This window comes from Pituophis catenifer, unplaced genomic scaffold (assembly GCF_029215685.1).
Source record: "Pituophis catenifer annectens isolate HBS135680 unplaced genomic scaffold, rPitCat1.0.hap2 SCAF_8, whole genome shotgun sequence".
NCBI lineage: Eukaryota > Metazoa > Chordata > Lepidosauria > Squamata > Colubridae > Pituophis > Pituophis catenifer.
In genome coordinates, this window is record NW_027256888.1 from 65810440 (window position 1) to 65832255 (window position 21816).

Below are 21816 nucleotides of genomic sequence, written 5' to 3' on the forward strand. Positions count from 1 at the left end.
GTTGCAGCAGCTTTTTTGTCATTCTGCCTTACTCTCTATTGAGTCCTTTACTTAGCAGGGAAATCAATGTAATCTACTGTCAATTGCCACCTCATGTTTGCCTGTGCCACGCAGTCTTGCAATGACAGTCTGCCATGAACTTTAAGGAGGGTAGATGGGAGGGGAAAAGTGAAAGTAACTTCTGTATCTCCTCAAGATGCTGCTTCAAGGTCACCTGGCTGGGAGAAGAAGGCAGCTACATATCAACCTATGCTTGAAGTGACCGTTCTGAAAACATCTTGCTTAAACCTGATTGGTTATGGGAGAGTCAATTAAGGGAGAGAAAAGTTGAATTTAGGGATTTTGGCATGCCATTCTCAGTTCTGGATATCCTTTACTGCAATACGCTTGACTTCTAATAAACTATACCTTTCTCAGCAAATGGAATCAAGGATCGTTTCTAATTAGAGGTTTAAGCTGTGACATCTAGAGGCAGGTGTGACATCTAGCTTGTAAGGACACTTCAGATCACATCTACTGCAGATAAACACAATAGACTGACTGGAAGGGACAGATTGTGGGCCCCATCAGATTTCAGCTTTATGAACTTTTGAAGAAAGGAACCTTCATATCATAGAACTTCAATTCTGCCTACTTCTAAAACACGTATAGCCTAACAACTATCTTTTATATAAAGAAGCAAAAGAGAACTTGATCCTGAACTTAGGTTGCTCTTGTATTGATTGCATTAGTTGGAAAACCTTTCTACTCGCAGTTTGCTTCCCAAGTTCTTGAAATCTTCTAGAATCCATTCTCAGGAGACCCCTGCTACTAAAATACAAGTGAACTCTTAGTCCTGTAGCAATTTTTAGCCCACAGATGTAAGCATGCTAAAATTTAAAGCCCCCAAGTACTCTGCCAGAAAGGTAATAATTTGTGCTTGTCAGACTAATGAGTACTATAACAGGATGCTTCCTATATTGTATGGTATAATGTTGACCCGGTTGTCCTCCATCTTGATTAAACTTCTACAAAGTATTTTCCACTTTTCAAAGAGTCAGGATATAGTACTTTTCACATCTTTTCTCAGCCCTATCAGCCTCCTGGGGATTTCTTTTTATTGGCTACATCTTAAACCTTTACAATCTCCTACATCTGTTTCCTGCCATGCTGACATTGCAGTAGCTTTCTTGCCTCTTCCCAACATTTCTGTCAATTTTGTTGTTCACTTTGCTAGTCTACAATTGCTGTGCAAAGTCAAAAGTCATTCTGCCAAAGCTTTTGCTTCCCTTTCTGGAAAAAGTCTTACTTTGGGACATCTCCAGAACTGCAGGTTGATATACTGCATCTATGAGAAATTATTGTTTAGAAGTAGTTCAAATATTTAAGCTGCTTCTGTTACATAGTCCCGTTCCCTTCCATCCTATTTTAGGAACAATTAATCATGTTCTTCACCCATAAGCAGATATCATCAAATCCTTACCTGTAAAGGTGAATCTTCATATGTGAAATGCCTTAGTATGACTGCCTACATTACCACTCACATAATTTTAGCATGCAGCAGCTTAATATTTTCAAACATTTTCGGATTTCAAGTTCCGCATACCTCAGTCATGATTTAGTGAAGCCTTTCCTGACTACCGTGTTTCCCCGAAAATAAGACCCTGCCTTATATTTTTTTGAACCCTGAAATAAACGCTTGGCCTTATTGCCATGTGCTCAAAAGCCCGATTGGGTTTATTATCAGGGGATGTCTTATTTTGGGGAAAACAGGGTAATAGAAATTACCTTTTATTTGTAGTTTATGAACACCTTATTTTTTTTAATAGAATATGTTCAAAGTTGCCCTAGAAGGCCAGGTTGAATATGGAACTCTGAGGATTTTATTCATATCAAATCCAGAGAGGGCCTGTTGGGAATGCTGTTGTTGTTAAGGCCATAGGTTCTTGATTTTAACGGTGCTTTTTTTTTCTCTTTAAAACAGATCTCCTTGCTGTTCCTCCTGACCTTACATCTGCAGCAGCTATGTATAGAGGCCCGGTCTATGCCTTGCATGACGTCTCTGATAAAATTCCAATGACCAACTCTCCAATCCTGGATCCACTGCCCAACTTGAAGATCAAAGTTTACAATAATTCGGGTGCAGTCACACCCCAGGATGAGCTGTCCGATTTTTCATCCAAACTCTCTCCACAGATTACTCAATCCCTACTGGATAATGAAGCATTAAACATTAAAAACCAGAGCCTCGCGCGGCAAACAGATCCATCGTGCACTGCTTTTGGGACCTTCAATTCTCTTGGAGGTCATCTGATTGTACCTAATTCAGGTAAATTATTATTTACAGCCATTTAAATAACATTTCTCATGTAGTTCCAGAGTTATCGGAGGTTGTTTTTTTTTTTTTTTCCCCTCTAGCAAAGGTTTGGGTCATTATAGAAAGCTGTATCTTACATTTAAATCAGAGAAATATTTTTCTCCCATTAGATTTTACTTGGCTATTATACATATTCTTCTCACTAACTTCTAACTTCTTCTGAAGGAGAAAAATGCAGAACTCTGAGTTGTTGCCATCAGATAGAGACCTTCTACTGTCAACTTATTTGAAGTAGGATGCTCAACCCTTTGGCTTTTTTTTTCTTTCATGTATCACAATTAAAAAAAGAGGGACGAGGGAGAAAACCTTGAAGGTTTTTATGTCACTTGACATAAAAAGAACAAACTAATTATAAGAAAGAAACCCGTTCCAAATTTCAGTTTGTTTCCTCCAGCTCAGTAAGAAGGCAGGTGTTTATAATGCAATAGTTCTTTCTCTCTGCATTTGCAACCTCAGAATTTTGTTTATTTATATATTTAAAGATAAATGAACTCTTTGGCGGTCAAATGGGTGGGGGGACAATAAAAAAGAAGATCCATTGTGCAATTAAATTAATTATCTTCCACAATTATAATGACCATTTGCAGGTATTCCAATAAACTTATTTGTGTGTGAAGTTCCATCTCCTCATAAGAAGAGATGTTATGACACAGAACAATGTAGCAATAGCACTTCGACTTACCGTTCCTTTCGGAGTATAAGACACACTTTTTCCCCCCCTAAAAGACGGTGGAAATGTTGGTGCATCTTATACACCGAATACAGCCATTTTTGGCCTCCCAAAGCCCCACCCCGCTTGTCCCTTTTTTGCAAAAACGGGCCAGTTTTTCGCAAAAATAGGGCACACAGAGGCTTTGGGAGGCCTGCAAAGTGCTCCTGGGGGCTGGGGAGGGCAAAAATGCACCAATTTTTGTGGCACCCATTTTTGGCCTCCCAAACCCCCCATACATCGCATTTTTGCCCTCCCCAGCCCCCAGGAGCACTCTGCAGGCTTCCCAAAGCCTCTGCGCACCCCGTTTTTGTGAAAAACTGGACACGCAGAGAGTTTGAGAGGCCTACAGAGTGCTCCAGGGTGCCGGGGAGGGCAAAAACCTTTTTTTTCCTTGATTATCTTTTTGAAATCTTGGTGCGTCTTATACACCGGTGCATCTTATAGTCTGAAAAATATGGTATATACAGCCCTCTCTAAGCAGGTGTACAGAGTCAGCATATTGCCCCCAACAATCTGGGTCCTCATTTTACCAACTTCAGAATAATGGAAAGCTGAGTCAACCTTGAGCCGGTTAGGATCGAAGGAATCAAAGTCCTGGCAATGTGAATTAGCCTGCAACATTGCATTCTAACCACTGCGCCACCACAGCTCTTAGTTGGACTGAAGTTGGACTGAAGTTCTTACCAGACTTTGGGAGGCACTGGGGACCTTCCCATACAGGAGGGATTTTAGAAAGGGAAGGTGGGGAATATTCAATGTATTATAACCATTGTTAATTAATGTGCTTATTTAGCTTCTGAGGCCACATCATAGACTGTATAGCATAGCAGGGCAAGACTAACAGGCCAGGGTGACATTAAGGGAACTGGCTGTTGTCAGAATCAGGATGGTCATGAGGACAGCACCTAACCACTAGCAAGCTCTCTGCCTGTTTATCCCTCTGTCTTGGAGCTATAAGCATATATTGATCAGGGTCAAGGGGATAACGCATCATTTTCCTCTCATCACACAGATGCTCTTCTTACCATGTAGAATATCTGAAATGGAAGGATACCAATGGCAACGTGATTGGTTCCTGAACTGACAAGAATGTTCACCAAGGGAAACTTTAGGATCCCTAAATGTCTATGGAGATTCTGAGTCATCCAGGTCATGGTTGTCCCAAAGGTGCTTTTTCAAAAGGCAACTGGACTTTGTTTTTCCTGGAAGACATTTCTCTTCTCATCCAAGAAACTTCCTCAGTTGCAAAAACTGAATGAACTGAAAACTGAAAAAGCTTCTTAGATGAGAAGCGAAACATCTTCAAGGAAAGACAAAGTCCAGTTGCCTTTTGAAAAAGCAGTTTTGGTACGTTTAGCATCCCAACCACACCTGTCTAAAGGCTTCCTCTCAGAGGAGAAGATCCGGTAAGGATTCTAAAACTAGTTGAGAGATTTTAACAGTACCTTTAATTTTGCACCTGCTGAATCTTAAAATGATTACAATTTAATTGCATTTTGACAGCATACTTTTACAGGCTGTGTTTTTAAGTTGTAATCCAATAAATAGTCCAAGCTGCTGGCAATACAAAAACGTTAACAAAGATTCCCCATTCTTCATAACCAAACCTACATTAGTTCATCCAAATGGTGAATAATGACCAAATAATGCTGATATCCTCAGGAACATGAAAGAGATTCCTGTTGTTTCACGAGCAATGTTTCGTTGCCCTTTTTTCCCAGGTTTCATTAAATAAGAATTGCCAAGAACAATGATCCCATTACCACTGTTTGGAATAGGAAATGCAACTCTTGGCTTTCCCCTCTTCATTTTTACAATCTAAGCAGCAGAGCAACCATCTGCTCCTTTCTTAAATAAAACAAAAGCCGTTTCAGACTCCTAGAATGCATAAAGCAAACACTGTGGCACCACCAAGTCAGAAAACTACATCTATTAAGATGGCTGCAAAAATCCCAGTTGTGTTTCAAGAGTATGGATAAAATTCTGTCAATCTCCAAGAAAACCCCACATATGATTCAAAAGGTCAGACTGTCTCCCCACTTCTCTTTTATTTGCTTCAGCTTTTTTTTTTTTTTGGTCATCTTGTTCTATAGGAGTAAGTTTGCTGATTCCTGCGGGGGCGATTCCTCAGGGAAGAGTCTATGAAATGTATGTGACGGTTCACCGAAAGGAGAACATGAGGTAAAAGAGATTCTGCTGTTTGCATTTGCTTGAGTGCTTGCTGAAGAGAGGAGGCTGTTTGTGCTGATCAGCATATCTGCTTGGATTGAGGCAAGCCTGAAGAGATGCTGAGGCCGTAAAACGGTTTGTGAACAAACTGAGAAGCCTTGCTGAGGAAATGATGTCTCTTCTCTATGGTCTGAGACAGGAGCAAGTGATGAGATCTTTCACCCTAGCTGGGTTTTTTTTTTAATTTGTCAAATTTAGATACCACCCCTCTCACTCACAGTGTGATTCTAGATAAGAGGTGTCAAACTCAAGGCCCGGGGGGCGGATCTGGCCCGCAAGGTGCTTAGAACTGGCCAATGGGGTCACCCTGGAAACAGCAAAGGACAGTGCCTCTGCCAGCAAAAATGGAGGTCGGGAGGGCCACGTGCAGAGGGTTGCAGGAGGCCGTCGCAGCTGAAAACGGAGCTCAGGAGCCTGTTTTTGCTGGCAGAGTGCTCCCTGACATGAGTGACGTCGAGCTGGCCATGCCCACCCCAGCCCCCAGAGGTCAAACACAATCCTGATGCGCTCCTCAATGAAATTGAGTTTGACACCCCTGTTCTAGACTATTAATTGAACAGCTTGAGTAGTTAATAGCTGTTTGGGAGCGGTATCAAAATAAGGAAGGAAAGTCGCAGCTGTAAGGGTACCGTTCCCAAGGCCAGAGGAAAGTGTGGATGGTTTTCTCGATCATTCAAACTTTATATTCTGCATCTTATTCCCTTACATACAGGTTGTCCTTAGTTAATGACAGTAATTGGCACTGACATTTCTATCACTCTGTCATAAGTTTGTAAAGCATAATGTCATGTGACCACATTGCTTAGTGACAGCACTTCTGGCATTCCTCATTCCCGTCATTAAGCAAGGAATTCAGATTGTTAAAGAAGTTAAAGGAACCAGCAGCAGCGTGTGGCAGCAGCGAAAAAAGACAAAGCAATCCTAAATTGCATTAACACAGGGATTGAATCAAGGTCATGTGATGTACTAATATCGCTCTATAAAGCCACACCTAGACTACTGCATCAAGTTTTGGTCACCACACTATAAAAAGATGTAGAGGATCTAGAAATAGCGCAGAGAAGAGCAACCAAATATGATTAGGAGCTGGAGGCTAAACCATATGAAGAATGGCTGCAAATACTGGGCATAACTAGTCAACTGAAGAGAAGGACAAGGGGTGACATGATATTTGAGGGGCTGTTACAGAGAGGAGGGGGACAACCTATTTTTCAAAGCATAGGAAGGCAAAACGGGAAACAATAGATGGAACCTGGTCAAGGAGAGATTCAACCTAAAAATAAGAATAAATTTTCTGACAGTGAGAACAATCAACCAATGGAACAGCTTTCCTTCAGAAGTTGTGGGAGCTTCATCACTGGAAGCTTTCAAGAAGGGACTGGACAGCCACTTGTCAGAAGTGGTATAGGGTCCCCAACTTGAGCAGGGGTTTTGCACTAGATAACCTACAAGGTCCCTTCCAACTGTGTTATTCTGAGCATCTGAAATGAGAGTCCATGAATGTAAACATTGAATGGAGTGTTGGGAGGCTCACAACAGGCAAGGGAATGGTTGCTGCCAGAGAGGAGAGGATGCAGGGTAACCCACAAGCTGCATCGTGAGTACAGCAGAGCCAGGGGTGAGGAAGACTGGAGTGACTGCTGCCAGAAGGACTTTTGACCTTCCTGGCTAACTTCCCCATTGACTTTGCTTGTGGGAAGACGGGCAGAGAAGATTGCAAAGAGCAATCACATGACTGCACAATGCTGCCACCATCATAAGTGTGAGCCAGATCGCAATCATGTGACCATGGGGATGCATGGACCACAGTACAGTAATTTAGAACAATTGCTAAATTGTTCTAGTTCAACAAGTGTTCATTGAACTAGAACTACTGAAGGCGATGTGTATTTTGCACACTTCTTTTCAGTTTTAGAACAGTGGGTCCCAAAAGCCCTGCATTCTGATCTGATCATTTCAGCTTTCTCTGACTTTCTCCAGTGACAGCCTGTTCTGTTCTCAGCTGCAGCTAGATGCACTTCTATAATCTGATAATCTGTTCTCTGTCCCTAAACTAATTGCTTCAGAAAATTAATTATAAGAGAAATATATCACTTATATTTTAGAAACGGGGAATTATAACAAAGGTCTGACTATGTGACTATTTGCCAGTTATTTCATAAAGTACTACCTATTCCCTCCATCTTCATAAGCCTAATTTCCAATGCAGGTCAAATTTTAAATAAATGCTGTCCCTATGTCTGTTGCAGGAAGGTAGAATCTAGCCCAATTTTATTCAGTCAACATCTAATACAGGGGTGAAATCTACTTACCTTCCTTACCGGTTCAGAAGCGCACATGCCACGCCCGCGCACATCACATGCACACACAGACTTTCTGCACATGCGCAAAACCTTCTGCACATGCGCAGGAGGTAAAAAACACCTGGAGGTAAAACCAGGAAGAAATGACCCCTGGGCAGGTGGGCGAAGCTTTGCTCCGCCATCGCTACCGGATCCCCGAACCACCAGCCAAGATCGCTACCGGACCGGACCGGGCGATCCGGTCCAATCCGGGAGCATTTCACCCCTGATCTAATAAGTCATCACAGCTACAATTTCTTCACATTCAGCCCACCTCAAATGTACCTTGACACAAATACACTGTTGATTGCCTATGGTACACATTTGGCCCTGTGCTTTTCCCCTCTGCTTTTGTAGTGACGTATTAAATAAAAACACCCGTTTTGTTTTAAGAAACAAACATTAGCCTTTCAAATGGAAATCACAACTATAATGTTATTGTCTCTTTAAAAAAGGGTATAGTAGAGTTGCAAAAGAGCAATCAGAGCATCAGGGGCTTAAATAACTCCCCTAGATGGGAAGATGAAAATGTTCGATTTTTTTTTTTCCCTTGGATGTAGGATAGTAAGAAGAGATATTTAATCAGAATAGAGCTGGAAAAGACCTTGGAAGTCTTCTAGTTCAACCCACTACTCAAGCAGGAGGCCCTATACCATTTCAGACAGGTTGCTGTCCAGTCTTTTCTTAAAAACCTGCAGTAATGAAGCACCCACAATTTCTGAAGGCAAGCTATTCCACTGGTTAATTGGCCTCACTGTTAGAAAGTTTCTTCTTAATTCCAGGTTGCTTCTCTCCTTGATTAGTTCCCATCCATTATTTCTTGTCTTGCCTTCTGGTGCTTTGGAAAATAGGTTGATCCACTCTTCTTTGTGGCAGCCTCTCAAATGCTGGAATACTGCTATCATGTCTCCCCTAGTCCTTCTTTTCTCTAGACTAGCCAAATCCAATTCCTGCAATCATTCTTCATTTTTTTTTGTCTCCAGGCTTCTAATCATCTTAGTTGCTCTTCTTTGCACTTTTTCCAAAGTAGGAACATATAGTGTGAGCTGAAAGGGAAATGTTTTTATCTTTGAAAATATTGAACTCAGGGCAATGTATTGAAACTAAATGCAAAATAATTCAGGATTAACGCAACAAGTTCTTTGTCCTAATTTTTTTTACAGTTTATGCTGAGATTAAAAATAACACGTATAAGGTGTTATAACACATAGGTTTTTGTTTTGTTCTTTTTTGTCTTGTCCTTATTTAGTGTTGTTCATTTTTCATTTTCATTTTGAGTTACTGTATTGTACTGATGTTTTAAATGGACCACGTACGCAAGATGGGAGGTCATATAAATGTAATAACATAAATATAAACAATAAAAATGTAGTTAAATATGGAATTTGCTGCCAAATGGTATGATGATAATCAATTTAGAAGGTTTTTAAAAGGGACTACACAGATTCATGGGAAATTAGGGTCTCTTAATAATGAATTCTACATTATTAGTAGAAGGGAATGACATATAAATTTAGGGGCATTAGCTGGATTGGGGAATTTTAAAAAAAGGAGACTTGGGAAAGACAAGAAATAACTCTCAAAAGCATTGATAGTTTAGAATTTCACTATGTACAGTCTGATAATGAATATATGTCAACGTGGAAACAACATTACATGTAATAGCTCATTAGGCTAAATCTTCAGGACTGGATTGTAAAATGTATTTACATTATTTCATGAAATGTATGTGTTCCTCCCTGACACTACATAATCTTGTTTTGCTGTTTTCAAAAAATAGTTTTGAGACAAGGATAATTTTGCAAGTTCAGTGCGACATCTCTGGTATCATCCTATCTTGTATAAGTATAATAATTTTCCGGAAAGATTATCTGAAATATGTTTAGGTTTATGTGTTTTCTGAGTGCATTTTTGGCAATAGTAGATTAAATGGACCCAGAAAGCTTTTCTTGTGTTATGAACAATGTTAACAATATGTACTTTCTTGGCCAAAATTACGTTGAGTGTCAATTTATGGAAGTCTCACGTAGATGACTAATATCAGATAAATAAAGTTTTGTCCTAATTATCAAGAACACATAACAGTTTCTATTATAATATCTTCACATTTCTTTTTTTAGTTCTTATGTAACATGGATTTTGCTATTACAGGTGCAATTTGTTTTGGGGTTTTTTTGCCACCTACAATAATCTGGCATTGTTCTTTCAAATGAATATTTGTTATAAGAAAAAAATAATAAAAATTAAAAAGTACTGAATCTAACATATGGCATTTCTGGGCAAAATAAAGAAGTACAAATGTAGGATTGGTGGAGGCTGCCCAAAACATTTTTGATCATGCCAATTTGGAGAAGACAATACATCTGTATAAACATTTGCATGAAGCAAAACTTCAGTGAAATACCAAAAAGTTAAAAAAATTGCAAAGTACTCAACATGTCTGGAAGGATAACCATCTTGCTTCTCCTTATTCATCTCAATTCTTCCACTCTATATTCTTTCCCCCCCCCCCTTTAAATTCTGTGTTAATCAAAGTATAGTATTTTATTCCAGCAAACCGAATAATTGGCACAATAACACAGAGGACACAATTGAAATAATGAAATCTGTATGTCACTCAGAATTATATATACTATAAACTTCTGCAAGCATACTAATTGCCAGCATGGCTTCCCCTGAGGAGAACCCAATATTGTAATTTAGATTAGAGAGAATCATTAATAGCGTTCTCAGAAATCGTAACTACAGACACCAGGTTCCTTGGGAAAAGTCCTAATAACTGTTTACTGAGTTTGATTTTCATAGATGAATGCTTAATATAGTAATGATGCCCTCTAGGATAAATACATAGAAAAAAAAAGAGATTCCTACCAAGTTTCAAGAGATGTAACATAGGTAATTGTAGTATATAAGTGAATGTCATCTTAAGTTGTACATGACATTCACCACATATTTCTGAGGAACCAACAGCAGATCACTATAAACCGTTCCCTGCCCATTAAAAATTTATTCTGGTTTATGCTCTTCAAATGAAGCAATGTCATTGCTGGAGTTCACAGCTGTTATTTCTTAAACTATTTTCAATGCATTCTAATGAGAATAGTAAACACCGCCCAAAACTTTGTGGAATGAATAACCTAAGTCATTAGTCTATGAAAATGGGAAGTGGGGGTTCATTAAAAATCTTGGAGGGGTTCAATAATAACAGTTCATGGATATTTTTAATACACTTTTCAATTACACTGAAGATACACTTTGTGACATTTCCCGGTACTAACTGCATTTGTAACATAATCCTAGATTTTAGCCTGCAGACAAGAACTAGCCTAGAATAACAGAAGATATTTTACGTTTTGTCTTCTCAATCTACTGTTTTGAACATTCTTAAATCTGTGTTGCAAAATATGACTAATGTGGTATCAACAGCATTGCAATATTTAAATGACTTACTTAGTTCTACTGTGTTCTGTGTCTGGTAATGAATATTTATCTATACAGAAACAACAACGTTTAATGGCTCATTATGGCTAAATATGTTCATGAATTAAGTTCATTCCTCTCTCTCTCTCTCTCTCTTCCTCCCTCCCTTCCTCCCTCTCCCTCTCCCTCTCCCTCTCCCTCTCCCTCTCTCCTCTTTCTCTCTCTTACATACAGATATGATATACACACACACAACTGGACTACAGTGCCACTCAGAGAGAGAGATTTCAGTCAGTTTCATGAGCACTATTCAGTATTTGGGATATTTACCATAGGAAATTCGCAAGAATCCGCAGGCAACGTTGTTCAAAAGATAGAGACTTTTGTAGAGCAGAACTGTCTGCAAGAGTAAAACTGTTGAGGGTATCTCAGTACATGCATTGGTTACCACATGAGCCACAACCATTGTCAGGGTTCTTCCTAATGAAGAAGTCTATGTAGTTTTTCTCTTGTGTGTATTTGTATCGAATACCCAAGTCTTTTCTGCAGTTAACATCATTTGAGTAGTGTTGGCTGGGGGCAAGAAGGGAAGAGTTATAAATATATCTGAATAAGGCCATAAAATATACCTGAGCAGCACTGTAGTTCCAGTTGTCATTCATATGTCACAGTGACTCTTTATGGGTTCGGCAACATACAGATCAATCAGTCAGTCAGTCAATCAAAATATGCCTCTATAGGGTGCAATACAGAACATCGACACAAAAACCTGTATTAACAGAAATCTCCCAGCTCATATCTTCTACTTGATTCCTCTTGATAGTCCTCCAACCAAGGCCTACATTCCAATTAGTGGTTGTGGATTATTTTTTAAGAAACTGAAACCTGAATTCTAGTTTGATTCTGCCCCTCCCCCCCGCCCAATCACCCCAGCTTCTTATTTCTGGCTTGTGTAGAGGGACAAACAAGGAATCATAGGTTACACCTAATGCTAAACAAACTGCAGGCAGATTTCCTATCTTGGTTAGCTACTCCTACTGACAGCATGAGCGATCAGCTGAGTAATCAAGCAGTATGCCTCCGCATAATTTTAGCATGAGGATGAGCATTAGATTGGATTTTATGATTAGTGGCAGCCTCATATTACTGTTTCTGGCTCAAACTGAGGGTTTCAATAAGGAAAATATTTGCATTATTGCTAGGGTGAATTTTTGCATGAAGAATTTGTAGGAATCCGCATAATGTTATGCTTTGTTTCAGGAAGCAAAAGTATAAATCCTGTATCATAAGGCAGATTAATCTTGAAGAACGAATAGAAAGTTGATGAAAGAAGATATTGTATGTACGATAAAATGATTAGGCCCAGAGTATGGAATGCTTTGGGTGAATATGAGTTTTAAATTTGGCTGCTAATATGATAAGAGTCATTTAAAGGCAAAGCTTAGCTGAGAATGAAAATGCTTAAGAAATGGTTCAGCACAAAGAAAGAGTAAGACAAGGATTTGTCATGTCTCCTTGCTTTATGATGTATTTTTGTCAATATATAAGCAATTGCTCTTGTGACATTAGAGATGTGTTGGCTGCAGAAATAAATGTACATGTACTTTTCCATGTAGCATTTGCTATTTTGTGGACTGACAATCTGAATGATTTGCAATGAATATTCGATAGAATGTTCATAAATTGTAGCAAGGAGTGTGAATCTGAAAATTGATCTGTCAAAGAACAAACATAGTTGTTCTTTGGAGTGTTGTGTTTGACAGAAAATCAAGTGATTTTATAGTTACATGTGTCTGTATGTGTGTGCGCGCATGCACAGGTGCATTATAGAAATGGGAGAAATTAGAGCAAGGAAATGTATTGATATACTTTGGTAAAATGTTTACGAAGTATGGGAAAATAAAAGAAAGCCTTCTAAAATGGACAAATACTATTGGAAAGATAATAAGTAGTCTGTGGATCGCTAATAATCATTGCATTCTAGATTTAATATAGAGCTGGTTACCAGTAATAGTTTGAGATGTTTGGCCATCTATAGAGACAAAGAAAAAATTAAAAAAAAAACAAAACTAATATATAAGAAAGAGTGAATGTGTTGGGAGGAAGGGGAAAAAAACTGAAAAAATCATGACTTGATGAGTTATAACACCACTTCTTATTTTTATTTTTAATTTCAGCATAAACTGTAAAAAAAATTGTAAAAACACCAAAACATCAGTACAATAGAGTAACTCAAAATGAAAATGAAAAATGAACAACACTAAACAAGGACAAGACAAAAAAGAACAAGACAAAAAATCTATGTGTTATAACACCTTATTTTTATTTTTAATCTCAGCATAAACTGTAAAACAAATTAGGACAAATTTTATTTTGTGTTGTGTTTTGTGTTGAGGTATTCTTGAATTATTCTGCATTTAGTTTTAATAGATTGTCCTGAGTCCAACGTTTCCCTTTCAGCTCACACTATATGTTCTTATATTATCCTCAAGGAACAAGATGGTACATGAATTCTTATATCTATGTGGTGGAAGTAATGTCATTTACAAGGATACATAAATAAAATACAGAGGAATTACTATTTCAAATTACTATAGAATGTGTAGCAGCTTACTCGTTAATTAGTTTTTTTATCAATATTTATCATAGATATTGCCTGCCATAATTTGAGAGTTATTTTCCCCCTGTTTTTTCTGATTTTCTTTCTTATTCTTTTGCAGTGATTTTAAGCACAAATAACTGTTAATACATTATCGTTTAAATGATAAATAATGCCAAACTTCACTTTGATATCAATTCAGGGATAAACAATAACAGGGTTTAAAATGAATCCATTTCAATGATACCTGATGACTATATCTTTTCTTCTTCCTTTGTAATCCATTCAGGCCACCAGTAGAAGATTGTCAAACCCTTTTGACCCCTGTAGTGAGTTGTGGGCCTCCAGGAGCATTACTAACTCGGCCTATCATTCTAACAATGCACCACTGTGCAGAACCAAACACCGAAGACTGGAAAATTCAGTTGAAGAACCAAGCAGCCCAGGGACAATGGGAGGTGAGGTTCTTGCCCTTTTGCCGGCATGGTTCACATTGTCTGATCAAATATCCATTAAAATATATTTTCCTGACACGTATGTACCGTTGCCAGTTTTTAATCATTTCATTCACATTTCCCAACTGAATGTTGGGACTGCAATTTCCATGAAGTGTTTTGAGTTGTAATACTTGCATCTTGGCAGGATACAGTACTATATCAAGGTTGACTCAGCCTTCCATCCTTCCGAGGTAGGTAAACCCGGATTTTGGGGGCAATAAGCTGACTTTGTATAAAAAAGAACACCGCTTGGGGGGGCTGAAAGCCCTACTAAGCAGGTATATACAAAAGTATGAAGGCTATTGCTTAACGCATTGTAAGCCGCCTTGAGTCTCCGGAGAAGGGTGGCATATAAATCGAACCATTAATAAATAAATAAATAAATAAATAAATAAATAAATAAATAAATAAATAAATAAATAAATAAATAAATAAAGCTATGAATTCCGAAGGATAGTAGATAGTATATTGTGTTATTCCTGATACTAAAATCATTTGGTATGTTAGAGGGGAAAAAGTATGATTCATGTCAAAAATATCAAATAAGAATTAACGCCATCAGTATTAAGCAGATTTCAGATAAATGGGTTTTTAAAAAATTCTAAATGTTTATCAGAAGTTGGTATTGCTTGGAGCATTTCTTTTCTTTCTGGAACACCTTTGGTCATTTTAAGCCCTTTTCTTAATTCATAAACTCTTAAATGCATGAAGGAGAAATGGGAGCTATTTAGTTATACTCCATATACGTTTGATTCTTCCATCTTGATGTGGAAAGTTTGAAGAGGAATGTAATGATATTCATATGAACACTACAGCCTTTTATGAACTTGAAAATTTTGATATAGTCCCAGAGATTAGACCTGATCAAACAAAATACAATAATCACATTCAACCAAGTATTAAAACAGTTCTTCTTTAGATTTTCCCTATCAATAACACAAATGTAAAAGTGGCACATCTAGTTCAGACATTTCCATCTTAAATAATTTTTGATTACTTGAAATGTTTTTATCTTTTTTTATAATCTAACATTAACTTTATACTTGAAAGTCACTGGAAAAAAAAGATAAGGTATGATTGGGCTTTCTTTTTTTAAAAAAAAGCCAGTTTTATAGTATTAATAACTCTTTTTATCTATTCAGTGGTGCTAAGTGGTTGGAAATGTGTCCAAACAGGTTTTGTATGAAAGAATATAGGTAGTCTTTAACTTATGGCCACAACTGAGCCAGTATTTCTGTTGCTAAGCAAGAGAGTTGTTAAGTGAATTTTGCCCCATTTTATGACCTTTCTTACCACAATCGTTAAGTGAATGCACTGGAGTTATTAAATTAGTAACATAGTTGTTAAGTGAATCTGGCTTCCCCATTGATGTTGCTTCTCAGAAGGTCAGAAAAGGTAATAACATGACCCCGGGACACCGATACCATCATAAATATGAGTCGGCTGCCATGCATCTGAATTTTGATCATGTGACCATGGGGATGCTGCAATGGTCGTAAGTGTGAAAAATGGTCTTTCCCCCCCTCCCCCCAGTGCTGTTGTAACTTAATGAACTGTTATAAGTGGAGGACTACAATCTGCATGTTGCTTTGCAATAGGCACCTGCTTATAAATCTGTACCTTCCTTAACGTAGTCAGCATTGTTTCGCTGTTAGTTTGGGGACATGCCTGGTTAATATGGTAGTATACTTATTTGCTAAACCTAGCAGTTCAAAAACACGTAAAAAATGCAAGTAGAAAAATAGGGACCACGTTTGGTGGGAAGGTAACAGCTCCGTGTGCCATTGGCGTTTAGTCATGCTGGCCACATGACCACAGAGATGTCTGCGGACAGTGCTGGCTCTTCGGCTTTGAAACAGAGATGAGCACCGCCCCGTAGAGTCGGGAACGACAAGCACATATGTGCAAGGGGAACCTTTACCTTTATACTTATTTGCTAAAGAAAAACATACTGTTTCTTTTTAGATTTACTCCTGGTAGCATATTGATATGAAAAAAGGAAAACATAGGTGTTGCAATTCTGTCAAAAATCTGACCTTTTTTTGGTATAATTACTTTTTGTAAAATGCATTTGACATAATAATTTGAATTGTTTGCTACTTGTATAGCAATAGCAACTAAATAAAACACCAGATACTCCAGTTCTAAAATCATGTCTAGGCTTTAATATGCTGGTTTTATATTTAAATATTTGCTTTGTTTCCATTAATATTCCATATGGAAATATGTTCCATATTTCCGTTAATGTTCAGAATATAAAGCAATGGAGTTGTAAAATAAACAGCTTGCTTTATTCACTATCTAGAAACTAAACTTACAAAATTGAGAACCTAAATTGTCACTGGAGTAGCCATTCTTTGCTTAAGTTCACATAAGATCTTTATAGATGCCACTTTGAATATGAAGGATATTACTACGGTATATGTGGAGTTGTTTTATCCATGTTATTTTTAATGTTGATAGCTACCTTGAGTACTGTACATACAGAAAAACAGGAGATAAACTAAAGTATGTGTGTACTTGCATACACACTCAACATACATAAACTGAACACTTGTTGACTGAGGGTATCTTGACAAGTGATCAAATCTTGTCAGGTAAATTTTTACAATAGGTTCTTTATTTCTTGCTTCTTGTACGGGGAATTGACAGTAGGGAATGTCCTAAAAGCTCTTTCAAACACTGTAGTTCTGTGATAAGATATGTATTATACTTATCTTGGAAGACCTTGTATTTAAGAATATCTAATGCTTCCTGCTTGGATTGATTATCAGTTTCTGGGCCCAGTTAAGGAGTCATGGTCATTTTCTCCACTTGTACTGAGCAGTGTTTTTGTGAAATACTTTTACTATCTAAAGTAAGATATATGGAAATTACATTTAGAGACTTCATAGCACTGTCATCCTGCCCAGGGAGCTCTATTTGGTAGACTCTTTTCTGTTTATTTTTTCTTGCTTTTGATCAAGTTAAGATTCATGTCATGTTTTCCCTTTGATGTTTTCCCATGCTATTAACTTTTATCCTGTACACGATGTTTCGTTATTTTCTACACCTTTGATTTCAGTATTGAATATTCTTGTAAACCATTTGGAACACTTTGCTATGAAAGAATATCAAACATTACATATATAAAAATAAGGATCCACATTTTATTTCCAGTTTATCAAACATCAAACCTAGGAAAACTCTTGCTGATATGGTCAGAATTGGGTTATATGTACTCATTATTTTGGTTCAGTCTATTGTTGTACATGTGAGCATGCAATCTTGAACAAGCTTCTGACACCATGTATTATTCCTCTTTGTGGCCTGTATGCAACACCCACTTGGGTGTTATATCTGCATTGAGTTTCAGGCAACTATACCAGTACTCTTCAAAACAGATTTTTTTTCACATGATGCTTAGTCCCATTGTATACGTTTAAGAGATGTTCCTACTTCTTCCTCTGTTCCTTTTCAAGTGCTACACAAGCAACAAGATAGGAAATTTTCTTTTGTATGTTTTCTCCTTCTGTTTGTCCTTCTCTATATTCCTCTTCCGTAGAAGACAAACAGGAAGATGAAGATATCCTCATATGGCCTGTTTTTCATGCCTTTTAGCTATAGTACATCAGTCTCCTACCTAACTGTAGGGTTTGAGCAATGAAAGCACACTTTTATAAGTACACTTGCACGTGATGGCACATTCAATACCCAGTGCAAATGCATTTTTCTGTTGCCAATGTTGCCTTATTTTGACACGGGGATATTTTGTTTTCAGTTATAGAAAAGTTATGGGAGTGCCTCTTTTGTGACTGATCTGGTTGGATCTAGACCAGTGGTGGGTTTCTACTGGTTCGCCCTGGTTTGAGCGAACCAGTAGTGGCGGTGGTGGGAGGTTCCGCCCACCCACAGAAGCGCTGCATTTGCAAGTGAAGCAAATGCGTGTACACACACGCTCCCGGTTCCGAACCGGTAGCGAAGGTAAGTGGAACCCACTACTGGTCTAGACATCCTTAAAGCATTAGTGATCATGATAGTTTTCATCTCCTTGGTTTCCAGTGTCATGATCAGAGAGATCAGCAATCTGTTAGAACTCAACTAACAGTCAGCAACAAATTGGCACTAAATAAAGGTCAACAGAATTCAAGGGGGGGAGGACTGGACTTGGATATCTTCTGGCAACACAAAGTCTCTAAACTGATGATGCATTTAACTCTGCCTCCATTTCTCTTCTACACAATCCCAGCAAAGTTAGACCTACTTCAACCTGTTCACATCGCGCCCATGCTTCTGCGCATGCACAGATCACCTATGATGACGTCCGGGTCAGTGGGCAGAGCATTCTGCCAGTTTTACTATTGGTTCTTGCGAACCGGTCCAAACCGGGGACAACCCACCACTGATCTATATGCTTATTCACTCCCTATTCTTAATGCCATTCTGATTTTCTTTCCTTCCATTGAGAACTCCTCAAGGCAGATGAATTTTGAAAGTGCCAACACGATTGTTTTATAGCTTGGCCAGCAATGGTTGGTAAGATCTCATTACTGATTACCTGTTTCTTCCTATTCCTCAGGAAGGATGGTGTCACTTTGCATACATGCAATATCACCTTATTATCCTCAACAAAGGAATTTTAAATCTTTCCCCAATTCAGGAAACATTGAAGCTAGTGATTCATTTATAAGATCAAGATTACTAGGTACCTTACTTTGAGGCAACAGGAAAAATGTTCACGGATTTGATATTTCAGTGGTCTTCCCCATTATCACTGCATATGTGATAGCTGTCTTTGGGTATCTACATTTCCAGACTCTCTAACCAGTTTGCCTTCCTTTAAGGTCTTTAATCAAATGGGAAGTATCTTTCTAATATTTGAAAGTACCTTTTATATGAGCTAATGCTGAACCTTTAATTATAGCTGTTTTTCTTTTTCTCTCTAATTTTTGCCCATTTTCCTCATTCAGATTTTTTCAGATGTATATCGGGGTGTCAAACTCACGGCATCACAGCGGCCATCACCTGACGTATTGGAATATTGGGACTTTTTTTCCCTTCGCTAAACCGGGCGTGGGCGTGGCCAGAGCATGACACCTCCAGCCCATGGGCCAGGAGTTTGACAGCCCTGATGTATATGGTTCTGCTTACACCATTCTTGGCAAATGTCAATTTCCATCTTTATTTGTTTCCATGTTAAAATTATTATATATTTGTAATGTATATGTCATGATACTTATTATTGTAACTTATTGAGTGAATATTTCTCATTAATGAAATATGAATGTATGCTTTTATTAAAACTTTGGATTTGAATCCTTGCAGGGAAAAATGTTAACTGCTTCAAACATACAGTAATTTAATTTGCTTCTGAAAATCAAAATAAGTTGGGGCCACCCATACTTGAAATATTAGTAAAACTAATAAACTCTATTAATTATATATTTTATAAATAATAGTCAAATATAGAGTAAATAAGTGAGCAAGTATTTGGAAAGCTAGTATATATCCCTGATTTATTTGAATTCTATTTTCTGAAACACACTTCGCTTGATATCAATTACTCTCAGATTTCTCCAAATACTTTAAATGTATCCATGGTATTGTAACTGGAAAAGCAGTACTATTGCCTGAATAATATGCACTGATGTACTGATGTCAACATTGTCCAAGCCTTTAAATTGTTCTTATTCGATTGTCTTTGATCGTTTCAGGATATCGTAGCAGTTGGAGAAGAAAACTTCACTACTCCATGTTATATCCAGTTGGATCCAGAGGCATGCCATATACTCACAGAAACTCTTAGCACCTATGCCTTAGTAGGGCAGTCAGTCACCAAAGCAGCTACAAAACGTCTGAAATTGGCCATATTTGGGCCACTGATCTGCTCATCCTTGGAATACAACATCCGTGTCTACTGTCTGGATGACACCCAAGATGCCCTCAAAGTAATTTTCATTTTTGATATCATCATGCTCTCCCTTTCATCCTCCATTTCTTGTTTTTGCTATTACTCTCATTATTATTATATCTTGCCACCAAGAGCCATGGTGGCAACAATGGTTAGAATGCAGTACTGCAGGTTACTTCTGCTGACTGCCGGCTGACTGCAATTTGGCAGTTTGAATCTCACCTGGCTCAAGGTTGACTCAGCTTTCCATCCTTCCAAGGTCAGTAAAATGAGAACCCAGATTGTTGGGGGCAATATGCTGACTCTGTAAACTGATTTGAAAGGGCTGTGAGGCACTGTGAAGCAGTATATAAGTCTAAGTGCTATTGTTGTTGTTATTATTATTATTATTATTATTATTATTATTATTATTATTATTATAGCATTGGTGCGGCGGCTTAGAGGTGGAGCTCTCACCTCACAATCAGGAAGCTGTGGGTTCATTGACGATCATGTTGGTAATCCTGTTTTTATCAACAGCCGCATGAAAAAGTGCTGCTGAGTTTTGTCCAAACCAGTCCCTTAGGTTTTGAAGCCATGATGTTCTTCTGCCTGGACCTCATTTGCCTTCAATCTTTTCCTGGAGGATTAAGTGAAGGATGCCATATTTTTCTGGGTGTCGCATCACATGTCCAAAATATTCTAACATTTGCTTTTTAATGGCTTTGATGATTTCCCTTTGCTTTCCCAGGTGGCTTATCACCTCCTCATTTGTGATTTTGTTAAGCCAGTTTATACGTAACAGTATAATATATCTGCTAAATAAAATTCCGCATTGGTGACAGGAACGGCATCCAGCCAGTAAACAGTGAGATTATGGGGTCATTAAAAGGACATGATGATTGCTTTAATATTTACTTTTGGACTTTACCTTTGCTTGTTTGCAAATGTCCACCAATCTGTTTTATAAGTAAGACAAAAAAATGCAGATTAAAATGTAACAATGACCTTTTCATCGTCATTTCCCCCATATTATAAGATAATTCTGTTCCCAGAATACCTTATTCTTTTGTTTACCTGCCATGTAATCTGGATTCCACAATATTTGCATTAGGAAAAGGCCATAAGGTGCTCAAAAATTTAATTGCTGGCTCATGTATTTTTGATGCAAAGTGCCAGCTCCCCAGAGGAACAAAACATATAAATGCCTCTTTGTAAATACTTTATAATGATAAAAGAATCTCCAGGGTTGTTAATGCAATGCCTGCTGTTGTATTGCTTAGTTAGATAACTTTGTCTGCAGTGTTTGCACTGAAAATTTGCAACATAAGTGATCCAACATTGGTGCTTTCTGTATTCCTACACATGATCTTATCCATTCATGTGAATTCAACTCAAGGGTTTCCGCACCAAGAGATAGCAATAGCACTTAGACTTACATACCGCTTTACATTGCTTAACAGCCCTCTCTAAGCGGTTTACAGAGTCAGCTTATTGCCCCCAACAATTTGGGTCCTCATTTTACTCACCTTGGAAGGGTGGAAGGCTGAGTCAACCTTGAAATTTGGTGAAATTTGATCTGCCAAATTGCCAACCTGGTGAAATTTGATCTGCCAAATTGCAGGCAGCCGGCAGGCAGCAGAAGTAGCCTGCAGTACTGCACTCTAACCACTGCACCACCGCGGCTCATCAGATACAGCTTGTCACCTCTTTTGTCATTGGAATCTATGGGTGCAGTTATAATCTCCATCATTAAGCACAGCATTATTGATATCTGAGTCTTTATTTGTAG

The 21816-nt window shown here is 38.1% G+C and overlaps 1 protein-coding gene across 1 annotated transcript in view; it reads left to right on the forward strand.

The window, feature by feature from the left end:
- UNC5C (unc-5 netrin receptor C) overlaps positions 1 to 21816 on the forward strand; it is a 364758-nt gene that overhangs the window by 321898 nt on the left and 21044 nt on the right. The window contains exons 9-12 of the mRNA XM_070948266.1: positions 1964 to 2308; positions 5162 to 5249; positions 13948 to 14116; positions 19849 to 20082. Coding sequence (XP_070804367.1) covers positions 1964 to 2308; positions 5162 to 5249; positions 13948 to 14116; positions 19849 to 20082 — 836 coding nt within the window. The remainder of the gene's footprint in view (positions 1 to 1963; positions 2309 to 5161; positions 5250 to 13947; positions 14117 to 19848; positions 20083 to 21816) is intronic.